This window comes from Carassius carassius, chromosome 21 (genome assembly GCF_963082965.1).
Source record: "Carassius carassius chromosome 21, fCarCar2.1, whole genome shotgun sequence".
Taxonomy (NCBI): domain Eukaryota; kingdom Metazoa; phylum Chordata; class Actinopteri; order Cypriniformes; family Cyprinidae; genus Carassius; species Carassius carassius.
The window spans coordinates 21,774,065-21,788,025 of NC_081775.1; the positions used below are offsets into that span (position 1 = coordinate 21,774,065).

The 13,961-nt window shown below is 40.8% G+C and overlaps 1 protein-coding gene across 1 annotated transcript; it reads right to left on the reverse strand.

Annotated features, from left to right (window-relative positions):
* Positions 1 to 359: 359 nt before the first annotated feature.
* mknk2b (MAPK interacting serine/threonine kinase 2b) lies at positions 360 to 12,361 on the reverse strand. Its single transcript, XM_059503804.1, has 14 exons — positions 12,204 to 12,361; positions 10,858 to 11,025; positions 10,450 to 10,540; positions 10,151 to 10,252; positions 9,905 to 10,002; positions 7,346 to 7,425; positions 7,176 to 7,249; positions 6,902 to 7,006; positions 6,470 to 6,525; positions 6,181 to 6,276; positions 2,381 to 2,575; positions 2,106 to 2,270; positions 1,962 to 2,002; positions 360 to 1,869 (listed from the first exon to the last, which is right to left on the reverse strand). The coding sequence occupies exons 2-14, from the start codon at positions 10,906 to 10,908 to the stop codon at positions 1,596 to 1,598; spliced, it is 1,428 nt and encodes a 475-aa protein (XP_059359787.1). The 5' UTR covers positions 10,909 to 11,025; positions 12,204 to 12,361; the 3' UTR covers positions 360 to 1,595.
* Between the last annotated feature and the right edge of the window lie 1,600 nt (positions 12,362 to 13,961).

The window sequence follows — 13,961 nt, forward strand, 5'->3', positions numbered from 1 at the left end:
TGAACAGCATAGAAAATAATATTCTTTCAATAAAAAGTTAAACAAAGCTCAACTAAGTTTGAAACATCAGTGTGGAAAACTCTTGTATTGGAGTCAACTATTAACGTGTGTGTGTGTGTATGTATGTATGTATGTATATATATATATATATATATATTAAAAAAAAAAAGGAAAAAAAAAATTATATATATATATATATATATATATATATATATACACACACACACACACACACATACATAAGTAAACTTTCTTAGACCATTTCACTCATACGGCTACATTTTCTCGGAAGACTTTTTTTTTTTTGTAAAAATAGTTTTTTTTATTTTTTTTATACTTTTGCTGAAATGCTTTTTAGATTTTTTTAAATATATTTATTTATTTTTTGTTTTATGTTACTTGAAAATAATTTCTTCCTCCCCTCTTAATATTTATATAGTTTCCTTTTTGGTGGCATCCACAATCTGATAGTTCGATATTTCTGTACCATAATCAACCCCCCTTAAATTGGGATAGTACTCTGATACCGACCATCGTCATTCATATAGTCACATTGGCAGACGTGTGCTTGTGCAACCATCTGGTCACTTCCCAGCATGCACTCAATCCCAGTTGTGCTCTGAAATGTTTATAGGTCACTCTTATCGGTTATTGGTAAGATTTGGGTGAAATTTACAGGAAAACAGTTACAGTTTCCTAGACATCAGTTTGGAAGCATCTGATGCTGCAATTCCAATTGCAGTCTTGCGAAAACCTCATATTCACCTTAAATCAAATGCATTTACCGGTTCCTCAACTAGGGGAACCAATGTCCCGAAAGCAGACTGCTGGGATAGTCTACCTATAAGGAAACACTCCGGAAGTGCTTGAGTAACAGAGAAGACACAAACTATTCTTAATGGTCATGGGGATTTCTTGACGCAATTACAAGGCTGTGGGGGAAGGACAGTGATGTATTAAGTTAGGTGAGGCACTATTATCAGAGCTTCGCTCCACTTATACAAGATCTCTGCTAAAGTAATGCAAGTCATAATAGGGCCTTCATCAGGGTTGCATAAGCACATACCAATATCTTCAGTATCTGCTGAAGGGGAGGGGGTTATATGCACATACACACATAGAGGAAGAACATTCCTGAAAGAAAACTAAAACGCAGTTGTATCTCTCACAGAGAAAATTCACAGTGAATACAGTTGTAATGTGGAAGCAGCACAAAAAGAGGTTCAGGAAGTGGGGTGGAAGGTATTGGACCTTTGGTGTCTGAGCTGGTATTTTACGCTCTACCTTTAGACAAATTTCCAAATGGCTTGTGTAACCCATTCTCTGTCCTGAACAGTGTCCAGTTCATTCGCCTTGAGCTCTCAAGGTAATTCCCATGCTGTCGAGAGCTGATCAAAGTGCTGTAGGACCTTTTGCTCCAGTGCCTAAAGAAGCAAACTGGATTTGCAACAGGCACAAACTGAACCACTGTGTAGGAAAGGACTGGGTCACATTCAAGTGGGCAAAAGAAACAGAGAGAGATTTGCACAAAAGGTAGCAGATACTTTGTCCATTTGAAATTGGAAAATTGTTCACAGGGAGCCCAGCTCAACCGATCAAGCACAGTCTCCCACAATTACCAGCGGTGCCAGGAGCTGCCTGAGCTCAGCGGCAGACACAGGCGCTCCTTTCAGCAGGCTACTCCTCTGTCTGCGCTTGGCCAGTTTGGAGTTGGAGGGAGGGGAGAGGCGCATGGACGTGGCACCGGCTGTAACGACCTGAGGGGAGTCCTGCAGCTGCTGTTCTTCTAGGTCATCTTGCTCTGCTAATTGCCGATTCATGGCAACAGCCTTGCCCGCAAAGAACGTCAGGTCCTTAGTGCTGCTATTCCTGTGAGCGTCGAAGGAAAGGACAAGGTTAGCTTGATGAGGAAGCTTCAAGCTACAGATACTAGCAGAAAAGCTGGAACAAACTCAGCTTACCTTTGCAGCAGGATAGAGGAAGGGAGACAGTCAAAGGCACCCTGGAGAAAGAAAGACGACAGTTTAAAATAAAATCGTAATGATGCGGTTTAAAAGTTACTAAAATTACACTTAGAAGTTTAGTTGAAACATTCAGTTCCTTACCCCTTGTACCCAGGGGTGCTGGAGAACCTGAGCAGCACTGAGACGTTTCTTGGCATCCCGCACAAGCAGTTTGGAAATGAGGTCTTTGGCACTGGAGGAAATATGAGCCCACTCTTTCTCTGGAAACTCATACTTGCCCTCCTGGATGCTTTCAAACAAGGTGTTCTAAGGAGAAAAATCAAAGAAATAAGAGATGAGTTTTCTTCAATGAGCAGCACATGAATATGATACTTTTGACGTAGGTTTACAACAGTGCAACAGGGTGTGTGATGTACCTGACACGCTTGACAAGGTTCTCCGTTCTCCCATCCACAGTCGCTCCCACAGCGGCCCACGAAGGGAGGGTAACCACTAAGCATGATGTAAAGGATGACACCCAGGCTCCACAGATCACAGCGCTTATCATAGATGGTGGCCTCCTCATTGAAGGCTTCCACAACTTCTGGCGCCATATATTCAGCAGATCCACACTAAGGAGAGAGAGGAAGAAAGAGAGGAAGAGGGGGTGAGAAGAAAGTAATCAACTGGCACCTGGGTCGTTTCAGTCACTGATCTGCCAGTCACATTGGCTGTGCAAAAAAACAATAAAAAGTCTGTTGGTTATGTACAGATGCATTTAAATTTCTATAGTTCTTCCCCCCTCACTTTAGATGTTCTAATTCATGTTCTTGCATTCAGCTGACAAATGTCATGTGCTCTGTGGGACCCCTAAGCAGGTCGGAGACCAACAGCGTGAGAATCACATGGTAAACAGCAGACTTCGCCAAGCTGGAGTGGGGGGTTAATGACAGATTAACTAACTGAATGCTTAAGTCTTCGGCCCTGGTTCTTGCTCATGAAGAGCATTTGTGCTGCAGTCCAGACGGAAAATGCGACGGTGGCATACAGCCACTTATAAATAAAGTAACCACATAACGATTGTTATGTCACAGATGGAGGTGGGGTAGTGAGTCATGCAAGCACAGACTGCTTTGCTGGTTCGGGCTCCGACCGCCTCCGCCTAGAACTAGGTCACGCATTGGGACAGAAAAAAAAAAAAAAAAAAGGATTGGGCGTCCCAAAAAACCCACATACCATGCTTTATTGCATAACAGTAACACACACAGAGTTTGCAGCAACATCAGCTGACAGACCCACACATCATTGATGTACAAGGATAGAACCTCTCTGAAGTAACATTTCAGTAGTTCAGCAGGACAAAGACCCTTGTGGAAGGATCTGGGTTTCTTTTAGTTTTTATCAATGGGCTGGGCCATCTTGCTGCATTAAGCCCCCTATAATTATAACTTGCTTTAGTGTTTTTTCCATGCGATCACAAATCCCAAAACTTCCCTGAATTCATACACTTCAGTTCTAATGCATCAAGGTCAAAATCTGAACACTACATGATCTGCCCATATAACAACTTACAATAATGTACACTCATAAATATGTTATCATACGAGGTTGAAGTTCAAAAGTGGGCATAAAACAATGCTGAAACTCCAATGACGGGTATGACCAACCCCCGTCTGTTTGTTTTTCCACAAGTGTTAAAGTGCATCATGGTCCTGTTTTGTTTTGTGTCTCTGAGGTTATAGGAAGTTGTCGGTCGGTCTGTCTGCTCTGCTAGTCTCTTTTGTTATCCTCAACCCAGCTGCCGTTGTTGCTCCGCCTCCCTGCACTTATGTAATGCTATTTCGCAGTGCAGGAATCCGAGTGCAGACAAAAGCTTCCACTGTTGCACCCAACCCCCATCGACATGGCTGTTTTTGCTCACCGCTTCTCAACACCCTCACATTCAAGTGAACACTTCATAACCACCCCCACTCCTGAACAAAAGACTTTCAGAAAGAAAGTTCACCAATCCAGAGCTACATACAGCATGTAACTGGTCAGTTGCGTACCCAACTGTATCCAATTTCTAGAAACCAGTGAAACGCAGCGACCTGTAATAAGGGCTTATGTTTAGCAGCAGTTACCATGTGTTATAAAATCTAAGTATATTCCCTCTGGCTCGCTTGTGAGCCTATCTCTGTCTTTGAGATAAGAGGGAGGGAAGGGGGTTTTAAATGATAGCTGCGCAGCAGAATTTCACTTTCGAGACAAACTTCAGCTGTAAGACTAGCATAGCATTGCATCAGTCATTTGCTGACACTAGCATCTAACACGTGCAGATTATATATGGGACTTTCCAAGGAAGGACAAACTGGCTTGAGCAGTCGCGCAGTCTGTTTGTTGTCATGTGTTTTTGTGGTTGGCAGTAAGGCATGCATCAGCTGTCACCTATACATGTATGAATTTCCCCTGTGGTTATAGGTTAGCACACAGCATAGAAGTACACACAGTCCAAAACTGTTAAAAGAAAGCAAATTTCTACCTGGTGCAGGAAGTACATGCACTTCTCAGAAATCATGATTTTCTTGAAGCATTTATAGTACGAGCACATTACATGCACCCACAAAAGCCTACGGTAAGTGTAAAGCGAAAGGAATTAAAAAAAAGTGTAACTCATAGTAAGCAGCAAAGAAATCTAATGATAAACAAGAGTTAACCTCAAGCTAGCGGTGAAAAACCCTGATAAGATCGTTGGGATCCTGCCCAAGAAAAACATGTTGAGTGCATGACCAGAGTGCACTAGATGCTCCTCCCTCTTTCATCCTCCCTCTCACCAAACCAATCACAGAACAGTTGCTAGGTGTGGGGTGGTAACACAGACTGAAAGACTAATGCCCAGACAGGCTTGAGGAAATCTACAGAGACAAAAACAAATGAGAAATAGAGTCTAAACAGTGCTTAAGGGAGAAGGTACAACAGGAAATAGGAGCCAAAATGTTTGTTTGGGTTGAATTCTTGTCCTCTACTTGCTTTCCATAAGTACACAAGGAATTGAGAAATTGAAACTATATAAACACTGGCTCAAAGTTTAAAAAGCACACAGAACTTTAAGATCAACATTCAATCTTTTCCTGACAAAGGGAGCTGCATTTCTGGAACTCCGAATGAGTGCATGCTTCTTGAGAAAAAAAAAAAAAAAAGTAGCCAAGAACAAAACATTCTAACAAATCTGTATCTAGAAGATTTAAGGACTAAAGCTGTGTGAGCAACTAGAAATGATTTTTTAAAGGTATAGTTGACCCCCTCAAAAAATATTTTTAAAATTCATGTTGTTCAAAACCTGTTTGACTGCTTTACATTTACACAAAATATGGTATTTTGAATAATGATTTAACGGTTTTAACATTAACGTTAAAATGTTACAGTTTTAACATCACTGGATCTCACTGACTTACATTATGGACACAATGAACATGGACAGATTTTGTCTTTTGCAGAAGAAAGTCCTACAGGTCTGAGTAAATGACTAAATGTGATATACCTTTAAATACATCCAATGCATTAAATCAAACCCTCTCCGCTATTGTAGAATCACAAGAGACTGTTTGCCCATCAGTAAGGACAGGGCATAAAGACAAACTCCACATTGTTTACTGAATAGATACACCGGAACCCTTTCACCCTTTAACCATTCAGTCCACAAATAGTCTTTTCAACAAGCTGTTGGATCCAACTCGGGTTACCCTGAAAGCCCCATGCTAAGGATTTCTCACTGTCCACACTGCCATATCACCTGCTCTAGCCTGTCTTGCCCCATTTATTCAAAGCCACGAAGCTGAAGACAGATCTTTGTTTACACACACACACAATCTCAGGAGCTTTTAAATATTTTGAAAGAAACAAAATTGGTTTTAGTGTTTAAGACTGTATGCCACAAATTAACAACAAGTTCAAAAACTCAATACTGCTTCTCCACTATCTCAAAACAGATTTTGGCTTCTTTAAATTGGGGTCATAAAACAATTCCTTTATCACGGTCTTTAGAATGATTAAATCAGCCAATCAGAATGAGCTACACTACTGACACCACTCAACATCGACCAATCACATTAAAGCAGGTCCTCCTGATAAGAAACAACATTGACAATGTGTATATCTTATCCACAGACTTCAAAACAACAGGGTGGCGGCCGTTAACAGCTTACGTACGTTTCTCAGTCAAATGCAATACTTTGTTTAGGGTCACAAAGACACTTACTGGAGTGAGAAGTTCTGGAGTGGAGATGGGTGAACTGTCACTGTTAAGTTTAATTCCACTGCCAAGATCAAAATCGCATATCTTCACAGGCGAAATCTGCAAGAAAAACATCAACAGGAAATCAGATGAAAAACCTTTGCTCAGAAATGACTCCATCCACAACTGCTGAGCATGATCGAGTGTTTACAGTCTGCTTGGAAACCACAAATTATCCAATTAAATTTGACCACAAATGCAAAGTATAGTCTGAGCCTCTGACTAGGCAAACATGCTGTCGTAAAAGACTCACCCTTTCCTCGCGTTCACACAAGATGTTTTCAGGCTTCAGGTCTCTGTGGGCCATTCCTACAAAAGGGCAAACACAAGTCATGCGTTAGTAGTGTGGTATTCAGGCTAAGTGAGGATTGTCGACCGGGGCAAAGATAGGCAAATGTTTCCAAAACAGCTTGTTGCTAAGTGCTTCTAAAATTAGTTTAGCATCCCTTCACCCAACAGTACTGACAGGAATAAAACGTCAGCCCACAACTTCACCTAGAAATCCAGTGCGCATCCCTCAAACTAGTCGATGAAACATGATCAACTTGATACAGTTTCCAAAACCCCCCCCATAACCTCCCCTTCCCCAACTTTCTCCAGAGAAAGCCATCCCCCATGTGTAACACCATCTTCTTATCTCCCTTTTACTGGCCTAAAGCACTCCTCCCAGTCTGTGTTCTCGTACCTTTATTGTGAAGGAAGTCTAGTGCACTCGCAATGTCCTGCACCACAATGCTGGCTTCCTGCTCACTGAAGTATCTCCTCTTGTGAATGTGGGCCAAGACAGAGCCTTATGATCAAAAAAAACACACATTGTTACACATTCACACCGGAGCTCGTGATTTTCACATTCCAATGGAGGGGGTCTCAATTTAATTACTCATGGCTGGTCTTTGGGCCCAGAGGAGACTGGGTAGTGTTTCTCGAGAGTAACATAACACTACAGAAAACAGTCGTACCTCCTCTCAGCTTCTCAAACACAAGGTAAAACTTGTCCTCCTCCTCAAAGAACTCCACTAGCTCCAGAATATTTCTGTTGGATGGACAAGAGACAACAATTTGAGTTAAAACCACATTGCCATTGGAATGCATTTTTCATTGCCTGTGAAAAGAATAAAGAACAGGTTACCTGTGCCCCTGACATTGGTACAGCATTTCCACCTCTCTGAAAACACGACTCCTGCTGTGTCCTGGCCTTTTCTCAATGATCTACGAGGTGAAAAAAAAAGGCAGGTTAGGATCAAAGCCAAATAAGAAACAACATCCTAAAGTGGCAACCACCCCTTAATCTAAGAGACAATCTGATTACAAATTAAAACACTTTAAAGTAACTATCAAGTGTGTTTCATGTATGAAATGCAAACATATAATTTGATTAAAATGTTTAATGTTGATTTCACCACTTTCAGTGTATGGAAAAAAAAAATTACATTTTTTTTCTACAGATGAATGAATGTCAAGTTTAGAACAACATGAAGGTGAGTAAAAAAAAAAAATTATTCTTGGATGAAATATCCCCCCAAAAAACTGCATTAAGAAGCTTTTAAAAAGTGACAATGATCTTAATCCCAGAGTACAACAACCAAATGCAAAAGTTACTGTTGACATTGAATCACATCCTCCCCCATGCGAGGCCCCTGTGTTTTCCTGACTCTGTGCGGCTCTTCCAGCTCCCTGGATTAGCAGTACTATTGAGAGCGTGTAGACGAGCACACAATGCATATCAGGGTTCAGAATGAGGCCTGCGGGCGAGCACATTCCCAAAAACCCCTGCGCTACTGCCACACGGCTGAGTCAGCAATCAATCCACTCAAAAGCCACACACAAAAAAAGGGTATTATAAATACTTGAGGAAACCTGAGGGATGTGGTGACAGATTTCCCCTAGTTGCTCAAGTCTAAACATGTTATTTGCTGCACAGAAAAGAATAAGTTGGCAAATACATTGTATGTTATACGATGCAAGTGCGAGCGCCCATAAATCTCCATGTTAGCTTTAGAAGGGGCCGTATAGAGTCTGACCGCTGTCTGTAAATCAAACCTAGCTTGTAAACACTACCCAGCTGAGGCAGCTACTGGGGTTGTTTTCATTCAGCCTTTCCTTTTGTTCAGACCGGGACGCCACACATCTCTCCCCCCCCGACACAAACTACACCAGAGACGAGGAGGGGGTTGGCAGGACATCTGGTGAGAGTTGTCTGAAACCCATCCCAGCATAAACTGACCTAATGTTTGTAATGATCCGCCCCCCTCAGGGATTGAAACACATCCCTAAATCATTGTATGGTCTTTGTGTGGCTGGCCTATACAACCGCCTTATATTGAAATAAAATATGCTATATTATTTCTCTGGAAAAAACATCTGTTAAATACAAAAATGTAAATAAAAAAAGAAAGATGATTTTTAAAGTTATCAAAAAAAAAATTGAAATTAACAAAAAGTTTTTATTAAGTTATACTGTAAGAAAAACAAAACATGCAAAAACTCACAACACTTGAGCTTCCTCAAATCATTAAGTAAAAACAAAACAGATTTCCTAATATGCTTTTGTTCTAGATACTGCAAGTTAGTGAAGTGACATTCAGCCAAGTATGGTGACCCATACTCAGAATTTGTGCTCTGCATTTAACCCATCCGAAATGCACACACACAGAGCAGTGAACACACACACACACACTGTGAGCACACACCCAGAGCAGTGGGCAGCCATTTATGCTGCGGCGCCCGGGGAGCAGTTGGGGGTTCGATGCCTTGCTCAAGGGCACCTAAGTCGTGGTATTGAGGGTGGAGAGAGAACTGTACATGCACTCCCCCCACCCACAATTCCTGCCGGCCCGGGACTCGAACTCACAACCTTTCGATTGGGAGTCCGACTCTCTAACCATTAGGCCACGACTTCCCACAATGTGCGAGACAGACAAAAAACAAAACAAAAAAAAAAGTAGATAAACACTTCAAGGATGTAACTCCACCCTAACCCCCACTTCTCTTGAGGTTTAAGTTTTGGCAGACTTGCCAGTACATTATGTCTCTGCCGCGGTACAATCTAGCAGCTAATTAGACTTCTGAACGGTAAGAGCATGTGACCATTCCAGTCTCTAATTGGGTGGCCTTTGCACCGGTCTACCAAAAACAATAAAGTATTACTGCTCTGTAACTTGTACAACTACAGTAGCACAACAGAGGGACCATGTGATCAAATATCCGTGTGTGAACAACATCATCACTCGGTTAACAGAAAATGGCTACACAGGCAAGTGCAAATAGTAAATACTATTCACAGATTTTTAAAAACCTGTTACATGATGAATGTGGTAATATCAAGATTTTCAAACCCAAGTGTGCATCTGATAAGCATGGCCTGAGTGTGACCTCACTATCCACAGCTTGCAGGAATCTAGCATGCCCTCAGCAATCACATGCAACAGTGCCAGTCAGCACAAAACAACTAGTCACGTCTGCTCGCCAAAGATGGAAATGTCATTCCTGTAACCCATTTGATTCCATTTCCAAGAGACTGCTTCAAAGGGAAAGTACCTTCTAACAATAGCTCTTGAATGCCAAATCTGTCGGGACACCTCACATCCAAAATCTGTTTACAGAATGCAACTGCTATTTTAGGTTACACTGCATTGTCGCAGCTCAGGTTAGTTCAAACTCAACACATGTAATCTGCAAAGCATCTTACCTTCACAGCATATTCTTTGTGGGTGATTTGGTTGATGCAGGTCTGGACTCTGGCATAGGCCCCTTCACCCAGCACCTCATCTTGCAGTTTATATACATCTGAAATCAAAACAAAAGTGTTATTACACTACTGAACCTATTCTTCGTACCGGTCAAACTGTAAAAGTATACTTGATTAATTCCCCAGTGAAATTTTAACACCTTAGCCGAGCAAAAATAGATGTTGCCCCATCGGATATGCACTTACCCTCAAATCGCCCTGAGAAGCTGTCTGTTGCCCTGCATCTCTTTTTCTTCTTGTTTCTCTTTTTGGCATCTGGGATGTCGATGGGCTGGCTGGATGGCATGTCTGTGTGTCACAACAGAAAGATAAAAAAAAAATCCAATTAAAGAAAACTGAACACCCACAGAGAACAGCTGAAAAAATAAGCAGATAGTATTCATCCCTTATCTTTAAAGGTGAAATATGTAAACATTGGTCTAAGGCCACGAATCACAGGCAGAAATTGTTTTTTCTACAACAGTTAGATAAAAACAACAACTTACCAAGTCGGGCGGAACAATCAAAATTGAAGGCAGATTCAAGGAGATGGGATCCTGCTTTGGAAAATTCCTCTGATTCAAAGGGATTTTGGCCCTGGAAATTAAAATGTGTATATATTATTCAAGACTTCAACTGTTGCAACTTTGTTAAATGTCCTGCTTATTCTTATAACTAGCCTTCTAATGAACAACTAAGAGACTTTTGGCATTCGGTTTAACATTTAATCAATGTCCTAAGACCTCTGATACCCTATGCAACAGAATAAGCCTGATCTCTTATAAACTCATCCAACTTATAAATAAATGAAAACATTTGTGCCTATTATTGGAAGTGATCCGTCGCCTTATGCCAAAACAATTAAATGTTCATTCATGTGACAGCAGTCGAAACAAGTGAAAACACACTCTCACCTTAAAAGAGCGATGGAATCCGGTTACTTCGGTGATCTTGTTTTGCACCATTTTGTTCTGATTTGTGGGACTGGTGGATGGCGGCAACAACGGTGGTCTTAGCTTTAGTGATAAAGTTCACTCAGCTAATCCAATGTCGAAGGAACCGTGGTGCTTTAAACGGGGTACCTGTGGGGTGGGGGGAGGAATAGTTTAGTTTCATAGTAAATCTGGCCATGTATTTAATTACACAATAAGCACTAACACCCAATTCTTAAAATTAGTTTCTAATAACCAAATTCATACAAAGTGATAATTTGTTTATTATTACCATTATGTCAGTATGAATGATCATTATAAAGCTGTAGAATCACCATAAAAGTAGTCAAAACGACTCATGCATATATTACAGATGTGCTTTGCTTTAGCTTTGTGCGAGCATAGACCAAAAATAAGTTGTACACCTCCAGTGAGCAAACATCTACAATAGAATCATTAAGTCGACGAGTTGAACTCGAGAACCGGATCAGTCCGATTTATGAACGAATCATTTAGCGCAGCACAGAGCGGTGTTAAAAACAGGATCAACAGAATCGATTCAAATGATTCATACGTCTATTTCTCATCCACACGCATCTATTTCAGTCCGGTTTTTACACAATAAGTATTGTGTGGCTCCAAAAAAACTGGAATAAAAATATGAGTCGTGTGGACTACTGTAATGCCGATATAAGTTATTTTTATAGGCTTTAACGTTACATTTTCAGTCACCATTCATTGTAAATGAATACAAAGACTGTCCCCATTGTACCCATTGTGCATCCACAAAAATAAGAGTTATAGAGGCTTGTAACGACAGGAGTTTAAGATAAAATGTCACAATTCTCAATTTTGGGTTAGCTAGCCCTTTAAATCATCACCTCAAACAGATAAATTAAGGTTACAGGCGCAGTAAACGCAAGTCATGTCACGAGCAGGGACATGCATTTACAAGCCCCGGGCCAGGAGACTTGTGCCAAGAACTCCTGTAGAAAAAGCTCGCTATTTCCGTCCGTTATCTACTAAACTAAGCGACTAACAAGTTAATCACAAGCACTCGTGATGTTCAACGAATCACCACACCTGAATGAATACAATGAATGATTCATTATTAAATCAGCGTGAAGAAACCCAAACCTCCGAAAGACATATGCCAGCACTAAATGAACTGACCTAAAATTAAGATCTAGACATTTCCAGAGATCTGCCACAGTTAATCAAATCCAACCGTTGCGCCGCATCCTTTAAAATCAAAACCATGGTGTTTTTGTTCAGTCTGCTTGTCTGTCAAGCCCGATCTGTCAGCTGAATGTAAAGCACGTCCTTACCCCGCTGCTGTCTTTAAAGCTCCAGGCTTGACGCCGTTGTATGAGCCTCTGCTTCGGGAGCAGCAGATGGTGGCCGTGGGTGGTAGGGACTAAATGTGTGGAAGGTACAAGGAGACATACGGCGAACCTCGGTTTTATAATCTCACGCCCCTTTCTACCCACCTCCTTTCAGTTAGACCAGCCCCCTCGATCGTCTCTGTAAACCACACCTACCACACTCCTCACCAACTCTGAGAGACCGAGAGAGAGAGAGACCGAGAGAGAGTGTGTTATGTGTGTGAGTGAGTGAGTGAGTGAATGAGTCACGTGTGCTGGTGACGAATGTTGTGATTAAAGCCTGGATGGACAAAGGCGCTGCAGCGCTCCGGTTTATTCTGTTTATTTTATTTCTGAAAGTTTACAAGCCTTTTAAACTGGTACTTGTACAGTAATAACAATACTTTCAAAAGTATTACGATAACTCAAATGTCCATTATCCAGACCGTACGTCTTGTGTAGCCTAGCTAGTAGAACCAGCATTTTTTCTGCCTTATGCAATATTCTGCAACTGACAAATTAACTGTCAAAACCCCCAAATGACTAAGCGTGAGTATTTAAACAGCTGGTAAGAACTGGTTTTATATTAAGGAAATATCAAAGCAATAGCTAATAGTGATGACGTGAAATGTTCACTTCAAATGAATGATTAGATTTTTTTTTTAGTGTAGTATCCACTTCAAACAATTGACACTCAAAAATTGCTATTAAACTTTACAAATAATTACAAAGTAAAGACAGGAACATATTGAATCAAACGTGGAAATTAAGCCAATGCGTTTCTTATTCATTTTTTAAATTACACAAACTTACAGTTTCATAATGATGTATGAAGTTGGAACCTTCACCTGTGTGTGTGTGTTTTTTGCCTAAAATATTTACTTAAAGTACTCCCTGAGATTTAAAGTTAATATTTCAGTAACATAACACACTCACATGTTCACAGTTTTTCCGATGTTGTTTGTTCACGTCATGCAGATATATAGGCTTTACACACACACACACACACACACACACACACACATTGCTTATTACAATTATTTATTAAAAATGAACATTTTATGATTTAATTATTAGTTTTCCACCAACAGTTTGGGAGACCCTTTCATGGAGAGCAATATTTTCTTGAAGATTTAGTAACAATGCGCATTATCCACCACTAGAAAACAACATTTGTTACTCTATAAAACACAACTGTCTCATCTGAACTGTAACTTCAACATTCCTTTCCCTTAACAGGATGGATGGAAATGTTAGAATTTACAGGCATGCACACGATCATGACACAGGCACGTTTTACAGACATGCTGAGTCGGCGATAGTCGGTCAGGAGTATATCCTCACGCTGGTGTTAATGAAAGCTTTGATGATTTCGATCCTTTGAATGAGCCTAGTGAAATGACTGCCATTTGAGCACTAGACATGGCAGCTTGGATACCCAAATCATTTCAGATTCCTTACAGCGTACACTGTCACAGAAACATAATGAAACTTTCTTATCCTAAACTCAGAAGGTTATGTCAATAGTAATATATTATGTTCTTCAGTGGCTCAGGCTTTATTTTCTCAGGTGGTCAAATCAGTCAAACGGCACTTAAAGCCATTTGGGTCCGAGGGACATCTTGTGACTTTCCCCTCCCTCCTGTCTATCTCTCTGGTTGGCCTCTCAGTGTGTTATGGCCTATATTCAGCCTTGAAAACAGCCCCAAAGATTACGCAAAG